We start from the raw sequence: 14,544 nt of genomic DNA, 5'->3' as shown, positions 1-14,544 counted from the left end.
AGGCCCGCTGCGAGGACCGAGGACGCCGCTCACCCCACGGCCACTGCCGGCCTCGTCGGGGCCACACGTGCTCACACGCTGTAGTCACATCTAAAACGCGTCTTCAGAGCACGAACCATCGAGCAGATGTTGCTCACTGGCTGTGTCCGTCCTGCTCCTTATGTCTCAGCAAGGTGTTTATTTCGTGATGGAGCAACGTGGAGATGTATTGAATACAAATCATCTTTTAAAAGCCTGCTCGCTAAATATGTTCAATTCTTCTCCTCATCTTTTATATGATTTAGTGATGAAACATTTAGATTCCCTGAAGGAGCGAGACAGACAGACACACTCTGGAGAAAGAAGACAATGCCCAAAGAATTTCAAAGATACTTCTCAATAAAGCCTGGTTAAATTGCATTTGTTTGAGAGTAATGCCTATCAGTCTTAGTCAAAAGTTTAATTAAAAGAAGATATGAGAGGAGAGTGGCTGAGAGAACAGACTCTGGAGATAGTGCAACCTAGGTTCAAATCCCAGCCCTGCTTGCAGCCTGCTGTGTGACCTCGGGAACCCTGCATCCCCGTCTGGGCTTCGGTCACACTCTTCTGTAAAATGAGAACACTAACCATGTCTTAAAGGATGTACTGAGCTTTCGATGACAAAATCCAAGAAAAATATTTAGCCTAATGTATCTTTCTATGCAATTGTACTTTATCCAAGCATAATTTTATACAAATTGGGCTAAAAGAACATTGCCAGTAGAGATCCTCAGGAATCCAGTATATCTATCAGTGTATACAATTTGCACGTTATTTAAAAATACTTGAAAGTGTTTGATTTTTCCCTGTTTTTATTGAAGTATAGTTGATGTACAATATTGCGTTAGTTTCAGGTGTACAACCTAGTGATTCGACATTTCTATGGGTTACGAAGTGATCACCACGATAAGTCCAGTAACCACCTGTCACAGTACAAAGTTATAACAAATATTGTTGACTCTATTCCCTATGCTGTACATTACATCCCCATGACTTATTTATTTTATAACTGGAAGTTTATACCTCTTAATCCCTTTTACCTATTTCACCAACCCCCCACCCATGTCCTCTCTGGTGACTACCAGCTTGTTCTCTGCATCTATGAGTTTGTTTCTGTTTTGCATTGTTTGTTCACTTGTTTTGTTTTTTAGATTCCACATATAAGTGAAGTCATACAGTATTTCTCTTTCTCTGTCTGACTTATTTCACTGAGCATAATACCCTCTAGGTTCATCCACGTTGTCGTAAATGGAACATTTCATTCTTTTGTGTGGCTGAGTAGTATTCCATTCTGTATACATATATATATACACCACATCTTCTTTATTCATTTATCCATTGATGGACACTTAGGTTGCTTCTGAGTCTTGGCTATTGTGAATAATGCTACAATGAATACAGAGGTGCATATGGCCTTTTGAATTAGCATTTTCGTTTTCTTTGAATATATTCTCAAAAGTAGGATTGTGGATCATGTGGTAGTTATATTTTTAATTTTCTGAGGAATTTCCATACTGTCTTTCACAGTGGCTGCACCAATTTTACATTCCTACCAACAGTGCACAAGGGTTCCTTTTTCTCCACGTCCCCGCCAAGGCTTGTTATTTTTTGTCTTTTTGATGATAGCCATTCTGACAGGCATGAGGTGATATCTCATTGTGATTTTGACTATCTAGGACATCTGTTTGTCAAGTTTGGGGCTAAGTGACTTAGATAGCTCATCCTCGACTCTTTGCAAGAATTACAAAGCAGTCATTGTTATTCCCATTTTGCAGATAAGCAAAACATAGGCCAGTAAGTTTAGTGTTCTGCCCAAGCCCGCACTAACAACAAGAAAAATGGAGCAAGAATCTATATCACTCTAGACACACTTAGTTTCTGTTCAAGACAGTGATGTAGGAAGATCCTGAACTCACCTCCTCCCACAGACACACTGAATCTATAGCTACGTATGGAACAATTTCCTCTGAATAAAGCCTAAAAACTGGCAGAGCGACCCCTTCAAGTGGACAAACTAGAGGGAAACCACATGGAAGTGGGCAGGAAAGGCTGAGAGCAACCTCTTCCCCGTGTGGGGACCCATGGTCAGAGGGAACGCTTCCTGAGGGTTTCTGTCTCACATTGGCACCCCAACTTTTAGGACTGGCACCTGAGAGATGAGCCCCCTAAACACCCAGCTTTGAAAACCGATGAGGCTGTGTCCCCACCCTGGGGTGGGGCTGTGGCCCCTGACACCTGGCTCTTGGAGGGCCTGCACCAACACTGGCCCCAGCACCAGACCTCAGGGAAGGAGACTCCAGCTTGACCGCAAAGCTTTGGGTGCAGGACCAGGCCTGCTGGGGTGCTCTCCCGGCACAGAGGCTGGTGGGTGCCGTCTACCTTCTCTCCCGCCTTGCTAAAGCCAGTGGGCACCATCTTTCTTTTTCTTCCTTTTCTTTTTTTTCTTCCTCTTTCTTCTTTCCTTTTTTCACCAGGTGACATCTTTGAACTGCCCACTTCCTTGCTCCAACTGGCAGGTGACTTCTTTGCGCTCTCCCCCACTGCACTCTCCCACTGCTGTGCTCCAGTGCACCAGTACCTCCTGGAGGGGAGTGTCCACACAGCTGGTGCCCTCATTTGTACAGCTGCCACCCAGGGGACATGGCTCTGGAGGCCAAGGGGCTGGTGTTCCTGGGTCCCTTGAGACTGTAACAATCAGATAGACGTTTCTAAGTGGACTGCAACCCCAGGGCACTGCACAGACGGCAGACTGTCCACGCCCCAGTCTTTCTGAGAAAGAGGCCAACTTGCTGGTCCAGGAGCTTTGGCCTGAGGGGCAGGCTTCAGATTTGGCCCACTTGTGGGGGCCGTGCAGGGGCTGTCAGGGGAGGAGGCCGGTGGACACAGTCTTTGTGTCCTCCCTCTGCCTCACTCCAGTTCACTGCTCTCTTCTAGGAAGGTGCTTATACTCTTGCCTGGAGCCCCAATTTTTTCAACTGCCACCCAAGGGATATCTCCAGATCAGCTGACTATGGTGGACAGCAGGGCTTATGCTTGTGGTCCCACAGGACAGTATATATTTACATTCTTTAAAAGCCGCTGCTTGAGGGTCTGGCTTCCAATCAGCCCGAATCTAGGTGCTGACTGAGATCCCCCACTCTGGAACACTGACATGTCTTGACCGAGGTCCAAGTTGCCAAAATTCCCCTTTGTGAGGGACTTGGGGGTTCTTGACAGACAAGGTGGTCATAGGCATTGGTGAAGAAACCTTCAGAAAGCTCGAGAAGAGCATAAGTCCATGATGCTTAGGAAGTACCAACACTGAAAGTAGGGAGCTGAAGTCAGAAGTTACAAACTGGGCAGAAATGTTGGAGATGAGAAACACAATGGATGAGATAAAGAAAAATCTGGAGTCCTTGATTAACAGAGCTGATATTATGGAGGACAGAATTAGCAATCTAGAGGACAGGAATACGAAATGCTTCAGACAGAGGAGGAGAGAGAACTAAGACTAAAAAGAAATGGAGAAATGCTCCAAGAAATGTCTGACTCAATTAGGAAATGCAACATAAAGACTGTAGTAGTCCAGAGGAAGAAGGGGGAGAGAAAGGGGCAGAGAGCTTGTTCAAAGAAATAATAGCTGAAAACTTCCCAAACCTGGAGAAGGAGCTTGAAGTACATGTAGATGAAGCCAATAGAACTCCTAATTACATCAAAGTAAAAAGACCTTCTCCTAGGCATATATTAGTAAAGCTGGTAAACATCAATGACAAAGAAAAAATGTTAAGGGCAGCAAGACAGAAGAAAGTAACCTACAAAGGAACCCCTATCAGGCTTTCAGTGGATTTCTCAGCAGAAACTTTATAGGCTAGGAGACAGTGGAATGATATATTCAAAATTCTGAAGACAAAAATTTCCAGCCAAGAATACTATATCCAGTAAAACTATCCTTCAGATACAATGTAGAAATAAAAACTTTCCCAGATAAACAAAAACTGAGGAAGTTCATTGCCACAAGAACCCCGCCATGAGATTTGATCAAAAAGGCCCTCATACCTGAAAAAAAGGGAGAACGTATTTACAAAGCCTTGAGCAAGGAGATAAATAGGCAGACAGAAATCAGAAAATTGCAACTCTCTATCAGAACAGATTAGCAAACACTTAATTATAACTAAAGATAAAGGGAAGGAAAACATCAAAAATAAATATAATCACTTCATTTTAATTACAAATTCACAACACATAATGGAATAAGTTGTGACAACAATGACTTAGAAGGGGAAGAGGTAAGGGATGAAAACTGCTCAGACTAAGGGAATAAGAGGCTATCAGAGAATGGACTATCTCATCCATGACATCTTTTATACAAACCTCATGGTAACCACTGAACAAAAAATCAGAACAGGGATACAAGTGACAAATAAAAAGAAAACTGAGAAAACCATCATAGAGAGCCACCAAACTGAATTGGTAGTCTGAAATACACAGGACAAGAAACAAGGGAAATAAAAACAACTGGAAACAAGCAATAAAATGGCAGCATTAAGCCCTCATATATCAACAATCACTCTAAATGTAAATGCATTGAATTCCTCAATCAAAAGACACAGTGTGACCAGATGGATTAAAAAACAAGATCCAACAATTTTTCTGCCTTCAGGAAACACATCTCAGCTCTAAAGACAAACACAGGCTTAGAGTGAAGGGATGGAGGACGATACTCCAAGCTAATGGCAGACAAAAGAAAGCAGGTATTGCCATACTTATATCAGACAAAGTCGACTTCAAGATAAAAAAGACAATGAGACACAAAGAGGGGTGGTATATAATGATAAAAGGGACATTCCACCAAGAGGACATAACACTTATAAAAATATATGGATCTAACATAGGAGCACCAAAGTACATAAAGCAACTGTTAACTGACCTAAAAGGAGACATTACTAGCAACATAATAATAGTAGGGGACCTTAACACCCACTGTCATCAATGGATCAACCAGACAGAAAGTCAACAAAGAAATAGTGAAACTAAATGAAAAACTAGACCAGATGGACTGAATAGATATATATAGAAGACTCCATCAAAAATCAGCAGAATACACATTCTTCTCAAGTGCACATGGGACATTCTCAAAAGATACACCATATGTTGGGAAACAAGGCAAGCCTCAATAAATTTAAGAAGATTGAAAGCATATCAAGCATCTTTTCCAACCATAATGCTGTGAAACTAGAAATCAACTACAAGAAAAAGCTGGGAAAGTGACAAACATGTGGAAACTAAACAAGATGCTACTGAACAACCAATGGATCAATATAGACATTAAAGGATAAATCAAAGAATATCTGAAGACAAATGAAAATACCCCCATACCAACTCTTATGGGATGCAACAAAAGTGGTCCTAAGAGGGAAATTCGTAGCAATACAGGCCCACCTTAATAAAAAAGAAAAATCTCAAATACACATTCTTAAACGACACCTAACAGAACTAGAAAATGAAGAACAAACAAAGCCCAAAGTCAGCAGAAGGAGAGAAATAATAAAAAATAGAACAGAAATAAATGAAATAGAAACCAACAGTAAAAAGGATAAATGAAACTAAGAGCTGATTCTTTGAGAAGATAAGTAAAATTGACAAACCCTTAGCCAGACTCACTAAGAAAAAAAGAGAGAAGCCTCAAATAAATAAAATTAGAAGTGAAAGAGGAGAAATTACAACAGATATCACAGAAATACAAAGGATTATAAGAGAATACTATTAAAAATTATATGCCAACAAATTGGACAATCTAGAAGAAACGGATAAATACTTAGACTCATACAACCTCCCAAAACAGAACCAAGGAGAAATAGAGAATCTGAGCAGACCAATTACGAGTAAAGCAATTGAAACAGTAGTCAAAAACCTCCCCAAAAATAAAAGTCCAGGACCAGATGGCTTCTCTGGAGAATTCTACCAAACATTCAAAGATTTAGTACCTAGCCTCCTCAAACTATTCCAAAAAATTGAAGGAGATGGAATACTTCCTAGCACATTTTATGAGGCCAACATCACCCTGATCCCAAAGCCAGACAGGGACAACACAAAGAAGGAAAACTACAGGCCAGTATCGCTGATGAACATGGATGCAAAAGTCCTCAACAAAATATTGGTAAACTGAATGCAGCAATACATTAAAAGGATCATATACCATGATCAAGTGGGATTTATATCAGGGACACAGGGGTGGTTCAACATCCACCAATCAATCAATCACTGAATGTCTCACACCACATTAACAAAACGTGGAATAAAAAGCACATGATCATCTCAATAGACACTGAGACAGCATTTGACAAGATCCAACATCCATTTATGATAAAAACTCTCAATAAATGGGTATAGAAGGAAAGTACCTCAATGTAATAAAGGCCATATATGACAAACCCACAGCCAACATGGTACTTAATGGGGAAGAACTGAAAGCTATTCTTCTGAGAACAGGAACAAGACAAGAGTGCCCATTCTTCCCACTCTTATTCAACACAGTACTGGAGGTTTTGGCCAAAACAATTAGGCAAGAAAAAGAAAAAAAGAATCCAAACAAGCAATGAAGAAGTGAAACTCTCACTGTTTGCAGATGACATGTTTTACATATAGAAAACCATAAAGAATCCATCAGAAAACTATTAGAAATAATCAACAACTAGAGCAAAGTTGCAGGGTAAAAAATCAACTTACAAAAATCAGTTGCATTTCTGTACTCTAATAATGAACTAACAAAAAGAGAACTCAAGAATACAATCCCATTTGCATATGCAACAAAGAATAAAATATCTAGGAATAAATTTAACCAAGGAGATGAAAGCCCTATACAATGAAAACTATAAGACATTATTGAAAAAAATCAACGATGACATAAAGAAATGGAAGAATATTCCATGCACACGGATTGGAAGAATAAACATAGTTAAAATGGCCATAGTACCCAAAGCAATCTACAGATTCAATGCAACCCCAATCATAATCCCAGTGACATTCTTCACAGAAATAGAACAAAGAATCCTAAAATTCTTTTAGGGCAACAAAAGACCCTGAATAGCTAAAGTAATCCTGAGAAAAAAGAACAAAGCTGGAGGCATCACAATTCCTGACTTCAAAATATACTACAAAGCTACAGTAATCAAAACAGCATGGTACTGGTACAAAAACAGGCACACAAATCAATCGAACAGAATTGAAAGCCGAGAAATAAAATTGCATGTATACGGACAGCTAATCTTTGACAAAGAGCTAAGAACACACCATGGAGAAAGGAAAGTCTCCTCAATAAATGGTGTTGGGAAAACTGGACAGCCACATGCAAAAGAATGAAAGTAGACCATTATCTTTCACTGTGCACAAAAATTAACTCAAAGTGGATTAAAGACTTGAAGGTAAGATGTGAAACCACAAAACACCTAGAAGAAAATACAGGCAATACACTCTTTGACATTGGGCTTAGAAGGATCTTTTTGAATACTGTATCTACTCAGGCAGGGGAAACAAAAGAAAAAATAAACAAATGGGACTTCATCAGACTAAAGAGCTTCTGCAAGCAAAGGAAACCATGAACAAAATGAAAAGACAACCCACCAAGTGGGAGAAAATATTTGCAAATCATATATCTGACAAGGGGTTAATCTCCAAAATATATAAAGAACTCATACAATCAACAACAAAAAAACAAACAACCTGATCAAAAAATGGGCAGAGGATATGAACAGACGTTTTTCCAAAGAAGATATACAGATGACCAATAGGCACATGAAAAGATGTTCAACATTACTAATCATCAGGGAAATGCAAATCAAAACTATAATGAGATATCACCTTATGCCTATTAAAATGGCTATAATCATCAAGACGAAAAACAACAAATGTTGGAGAAGTTGTAGAGAGAAGGGAACCCTTATACACTGATGGTGGGAATGCAAACTGGTGCAGCCACTATGGAAAACAGTATGGCGATTCCTCAAAAAATTAAAAATAGAACTACCGTATGATCCAGCTATCCTAGTACTGGGTATCTATCCAAAGAACTTGAAATCAACAATTCAAAGAGACTTATGTATCCCTATGTTCACTGCAGCACTATTCACAATAGCCAAGAAGTGGAAGTAACCCAAATGCCCATTGAATGATGAATGGATAAAGAAGATGTAGTATATACATACATACATATATATATATATATATATATATATATATATATACACAGTGGAATACTACTCAGCCATAAAAAAGGACAAAACCGTCCCATTTGCAACAACATGGATGGAGCATGAGGGTGTTATGTTAAGTGAAATAAGCCAGACTGAGAAAGACTAACACTGTATGATTTCACTCATGTGTGGAAGATAAACAAACGCATGGACAAAGAGAACAGATTAGTGGTTACCAGAGGGGAAGGGGTTGGTGGGGTGAGCATCAGAGGTAAAGGGGCACATTTATATGGTGACTGATAATAATGTACAACTGAAATTTCTTCGACATTGGTTTTATTGTTTATGACCTCAATAAAATAAATAAATAAAAATAAAAAGAGATTGCATTGGAACACCTAACAGACAAACGCAGGGGCTAACGTGCCTCTAGCACAGCTAGACCCTGGTGGTCGAGCAAAGTCGTCAGACATCTCTATTCTCCTGGTTCTGTCAGCTCCGCCCTCCACGTTATTGCTTCATTCTCGCAGGGGCTCTCCCAACGTTGTGGCAAAGTGGCCACAGGCAGCCGTAGGCCTCCCTTCTACCAGCGGTAACTCTCCAGGGGAAAGTCTCCAGGAGTCTCTCATCCGCCTGGCGTGAGCCCCGTGTGCATCCCGGAGCTGTCACTGCCCTCTGGTTGGCCAGCCTGGCCCTCGAGCTGCTCCATAATGGAGGGATAGGTCTGCCCCATCTGAAGCTTGTGCATTGAGGGCTGGGGGTCCTTAAAGGGAAATGGGTGCTGGAACAAAAAGGAGAATTTACTGTTGGGCAGGGAAAACCTACCGCTATGATGATCACAGAGCCTTCCTCAAGCCCGCTGTGGTGAGAACTGAGTGAGAGAATACACACAAAAAGAGCCATATGTAATTAGCCCTTGTCTCCCAGGGCTCTCAGGCTTGTGTCCTCTTTGATGGCGTCCTCTTTTTCCCATCATCAATTTCAGCCTACTTGGGTAACAATGTGTTTTGAAATTTTAAAAATTATTTAGTTCCATTTAAGAATTAGTAATTTTCACATAAAAATCTGGATTTCTGATGGTTCTCGAAAAGTTGAAAGGTCTGGCAACAATCAACTGTGCCCATATGGGGTCCCCCTCACAAGCAGCGGTTCAGCTCAGTCTGCCCACAGCCTGGCCCTGGGGGATGTCTGGGATCCTTTTCGTGCCTGGTACCCTCGCTTCAGTGCCTTTCCTCTTCTGCCCTACCAATCTAAACCCCATCCATCCTTCAAGGCTCCAGCACCAGGACTCCCTTCAACCTTCTCTCAGCACCCAGCTCTCACAGAGCTCTCTCTTCCAGTCTCCATGGAAGGACGTCCAGTGACAAGCAGGACCACACAGACTGTGAGTCTCCAAGTGGTTCCAAGTGCAGAGGGAGCCACCTGCACTGTAAAACAGACAGGGATACACAGAGAGAGGGCAGAGGCAGGCCACCGGGCCATCCCTGAGGTGAGAGAAGATAAACAGGAATTGACCTGGCAGAAAAAATTATTGAAAAATGTTTGTCATCTATTTTCAAATAAAATTCTACACTTTATTTATAATTCAAAATATAGGAACACGCAAAATGTGCTCCCTCATTGAAACCAGCCTTTAAAGAGTAATATTGACAGCATTACATAGTTTCAGAAGTAAAAATGTCAAGGTAGCTGTGTTCAGGGTTCCCTCTGCAGCCGCAGAGACTCGTGAGCAGGAACCGCAATAAAGCTGGGGCGAGAAGGCTGACACGATGATTTCCCAAGACCTGGGGGGAGGTGCCTCTACATTTTGTTTTAATTTCCTCTTAGAGTAGAACAGCATTTGGAGATAGTGTTCTGAGAGCTAGTGTTGGAGCAGTTTACTCTGTGAAGGTCCGGTCAGTGCGGTCAAAGGGGAGTGAATAGTGTGTGATGTCAACACTTCTCTGATACAGAGAGTGATAATAACAGGCTCCACTGTTAATAAGAGCTATGTAGCAGGTTAGGGTAATAGTCTCATCTGCCAGTCACGTCTGGGCTCTCGTTTTTAACCCCTGATGCTTGTTTAAAGACATTGTGCAGCCTGTCATGCAGGTGTTAAAGCTGTAATTATGAACAAGTAACACATGGGAAATATTTATATACTGTTTCAAAAAAGAATAAAATAATAGTGTAATATGCTTTCAACTAAGTAAAATTGTTTCCATCTATGTGGACAACGATAGTAAGGTAAATATTAAAAAATTAAAATAGCTTGTTTATTAAGCAAATGAGTGGGCTTATAGGTGAATTTAACATACATCTTAAAGATATTTAATAGTATCACATTCTCTTGTCAATTAAAAAAGAAAAGAATATCCATCCACTTGGAAGAAAAGCATGTTGCCTTCTGAATCTCTGATTTAAGGAAAACTGGCACGTGACCTTCCAGAGCCCGTGGAACTAGGAGCGGGAGGGGGCCCTTGCAGACCTCAGCTCGGTTTTCCCCATTGTGGTGTGGTTCTTTAAAAGTGTCACACCGCCCCCTGGTGTTCAACAAGCTAAAATGTAATATCCCAAATAGCCACTGCGTTTTCTTCCTATATTTTTTGAACAATTAAGGCAATTAAAGAGAGAGAGAGACAGAGAGAGAGGGGAATACCTCGACGTCTTATAAACTTGTGGGTATTCCATGGGTCTTCAGTATTTTCTATTTTTTAAATCACCTTTAAAATGCCACACGTTTTTCAGCCCTTGATGGGCAGGTTTGCAGACTGGGTCCTCCGCCCTAGAGCGGCAGCACCTGTCAGCAAGGTACTGGGAGACACGCTTTAGGTGATGTGGAAATGGCTAACAGCTTCTAAAAGTTTGATACTCGCTTAATAAAATGGGTCCTGAGAGAAGCGACAGTGCCCTCAAACTCAGGTGTGTAATTTTACAGGCACTTCTTTGAGAGTCTGCTAAAATCTTTAAACCAAAGAAAAATAAATAAAGATTCATTTTGACCAAGCATTGCATATAAAACAGTGACCACACATAACCCAAGGCAGGGTCAGATCCTGCTTTAAAAAGGCCTGGAGTGTAGGAATAATTTGGAGGGCCCCTAAAAAAAAAAGCCTGAAAAATATCTACTTTTGCAATTTTTTACAAACGGTGAAGAAACCCTTGCAGGGTCTTGAAAGGGCTCCTGAAGCTTGTCTCATAGCTCCAGGGAAATCGGCCTCCGCTAAGGAGGTGCTGTTTCAGTGCAGCTTCTGGACTTTTCCTTGAGCGTTATAATTCACAGAGCCTAGTATATGTGGGAACACGTACAATTTCAATAATGTGGTCGCATTTTTGTGCGCTTTATATCCTCTGACTGTTGAGAATTGATGATCTTTGAACCATTCTAGCCAAATGAAAATAAATCAGGTTGTTTATACAGAAACAACTTTAACGACGTTGGTTGTATGTGGAGGAATGATGAGGACCAGATGCTTCCCGGAGTCTAGAGGAGGTGGAGATGGAATTAGTGCGGCTGTTTTAAACTGTTTAACAGGCGGAGTCCTGACGGTTGGCCGCCCTCAAGGGGAGCACAGGTTGTGTTCGCGGAGCACCGTGAAAACCTAGGTGTCAATCTGAAAGACCGGGAGCCAGGCCAAGTGAGAAAAAGTGACTTCGCTCTCACTAGGACGAGGCTCTATTATCCGAAGCAGGGGGTGACCGTTCTCATAGGAACCCCAGGCGGCGAAAAGCCTCCTGGGTGCATCTCAGGCGCCCCTCGTCAGGGCTGCTGTAACTTCCTGACGTTTGGTCTGCCCCGCCCCTGTCCCTGCTTGTTTATCGCACCTTCCCTGCTTCCTTCCCAGTGCGTGGGATGCACGGGGCCGAGCCTTGTCCCCGGCCCGGCCTGCGTCGCCTCCCCCAGGGCTGCGTGGCGCGCCGCCTGGCCGCAGGGAGAGGGCAGCCTGTGTGCTGTTCCCTCCTGGAGAGAGGCCGGGCGACGGGAAGATGCTGCGTCCCATAGATGAAGTACATTTCCATGCGCAAACTAGTTTCCTTTCGATGATGCCCTTTTCTGCCTAAGTTGACTCTGTAGGCTGCTTCAGCTCAGCTGAGTCTGTGACAGTCACCAGTGAGGCAGACGGTCAGGTCCTCCGACCTCCCGCGGGCCCCGCGTCCCCCGCTGCGGGCTCCCTGCCCCCGGCGGGTCCGCGGGCCCTGCGCCGTCCCGCGCCGGCGGGCAGGGGCAGTGGCGGTGGCGGGCGGCCGGAGGGTCAGTGTGCTGGCTTTCTGTTGCAGCATTCAGCGCGCGTGGCGCGAGCGCCTGCAGCGGCAGGAGCCCCCGGAGAAGAGGAGCCCGTCGCCGCCCTCCGTGTCCTCGGACAAGCTGAGCAGCTCCGCCAGCATGCACACCTTCTCGGACGGCAGCACGCCCGTGAGTGCCGCGCTTCCTTTCCGCGGGCCGCCGGGGCCCACGCCCGGGCGCGGGGCTTTGGCTCCGGGAGAGATGTGGGGTGCGAGCAGGTGGTCTGTGGGCGGAGGGCTAAGTTGCTTATTTGCTTTATGTGAATCTGGGGAGGGTTTTGTCGTCTGAAAGTAACGACACGATTCATAAACACAAAGTGACCTGTATCATGCCTGAGGGAACTGACTGCGTTTGAGATCAACCTAAACTACTCATTTGTGTGTTGGTATTCCTCTACTACTGAGAATATTTTTACTTTTCTTTGTATCAGCATGTTCCTGTTAGCATGGGCCTCTGGTAGCGTTTTGTGGTGCTAATATGATAGCGGAATAGCTGGGTTATGAGGATTATAAAGAGAACATTCACAGGAAGAATTAAAAGGGGTCACAGCACAGGGGTTGCAGCCCAGATGCCTACAGGGGCCAGGTAAGTAACCCAGGTGGCTGATGAGTTGAGACTGGCTGACTAAAGGGCACGGCCTCACCCCAAGGGCAGCCAAATGGCTCCTGGAAGCACGTTGCCATGTGGGGATGCAGGACAGACGTTGCCTAAGGTCATTTTCTTTCCTCAGGAGATGCCAGACGTCCAGGTTTTTTAATGGTGGGCAACCAGTAAGAAAATTTAAAATGTAAATAGACCACGCTTACAGACCACGATTGTCCTGGGGGCCACCATTTAAGAACTCTGCGGTCCAGGGCTAAGGAATGAAGGAATCTGATCAAAGTCTTTATTTATTTAAAAATATGCCAAATGTGGCAGGCCATAAATGATCAGGCAACTGTAGTGCGGAGTTTTGTGGCTTGAGTCATTGCGGTCATTTATGACATCCCTGGGGTGCTGAAAGCGGTCAGGAGGAGGGGGCAGCTATGCAAGTGCATTGCTTTCAAAAAGTCTTCCTTGACCGCTTGGCAATCATGTTTATTCAGCTGTAAAATGTTGCAAGCCAAACAGCCAAAATAACCTATTCACATTGAGATCAAGCAAAGGTTACTTTGAAGGTTTTTTAAAATTAATATTTTGTTGAGGTCGTATTGGCTTGTAACTGTGCAAATTTCAGGTGTAGTCATTATATATCAGTTTCTGTATAGACCGCATCGTGCTCACCCCCAACAGTCTCGTTTTTATCCATCACCATCTATATGTGCCCCTTTATCCCTCTGGCCCTCCCCCACCCCTTGCCACTCTGGTAACCACCGCTGTTCTCCTTATCCGTGTATTTCTTTATCTTCCACATATGAGTGAAATCATATGCTGCCTGTCTTTCTCTGACTTATTTCGCTTAGCTTAATACCCTCAAGGTCCATCCATGTTGTCACAAATGGCAGGATTTTGTATTTTTCTGGCTGAGTAGTATTCCATTGTATGTATGTACCACATCTTCTTTATCCTTTCAGCAACCGGTGGGCACGGGGGTTGTTTGCACGTCTTCAGATTATTGTGTTGCATATTCTTTAATAAACGGTTTTATCTAGTTATGGAATCCAAAGAGAAAGCAGTAAGTTGAGTTTATAGCTGTGCAAATAACCATGGCAGAAGATCTATTTTAGCTGACAGTAGAAATTGAATGCTTTGTGAATCTGTACTTTTTAAAGAATTTTTTGGGCGAATGAATTATCTTAACTGGACTCTCTCACTAGAGGGCGCTGATGAACCACATTGGAAAATGCCTGAGTTTAATAAAGTTTGTATTGAACTCGTGATTTGTAAGTGAAAAATAATGTGAAAATTGAGTGTTTAGGATGCCTTCACTGTGAATGCCAATAGAAAAGTGGAAATTAAGTGACGTCGAAGATTTGATTGGAATGATGGTGGCTGCAGATGAGAAGCGATTCTGCCAGGAGGTGAAGGTGCGGATTGACCGCCTTTGTACGTTCTCACAGCCCGCATTCCCACACCGAGGCCAGCGAGGTGTAATGATTTCAGTGTTTTAGTTAA

At 43.0% G+C, this 14,544-nt stretch overlaps 1 protein-coding gene across 1 annotated transcript in view; it reads left to right on the top strand.

Annotated features, from left to right (window-relative positions):
• The window catches only part of IQCJ (IQ motif containing J), a 186,024-nt gene extending 173,154 nt beyond the window's left edge, over window positions 1-12,870 (top strand). The window contains exon 4 of the mRNA XM_023623227.2: window positions 12,444-12,870. Coding sequence (XP_023478995.2) covers window positions 12,444-12,738 — 295 coding nt within the window. The 3' untranslated portion in view covers window positions 12,739-12,870. The remainder of the gene's footprint in view (window positions 1-12,443) is intronic.
• Window positions 12,871-14,544: the final 1,674 nt, after the last annotated feature.

The sequence above is a fragment of the Equus caballus genome, chromosome 19, assembly GCF_041296265.1.
Source record: "Equus caballus isolate H_3958 breed thoroughbred chromosome 19, TB-T2T, whole genome shotgun sequence".
Classification (NCBI taxonomy): Eukaryota; Metazoa; Chordata; class Mammalia; order Perissodactyla; family Equidae; genus Equus; species Equus caballus.
The sequence above is the reverse complement of the archived record's forward strand: the minus strand, read 5'-3'. Positions and strand labels throughout refer to the sequence as shown.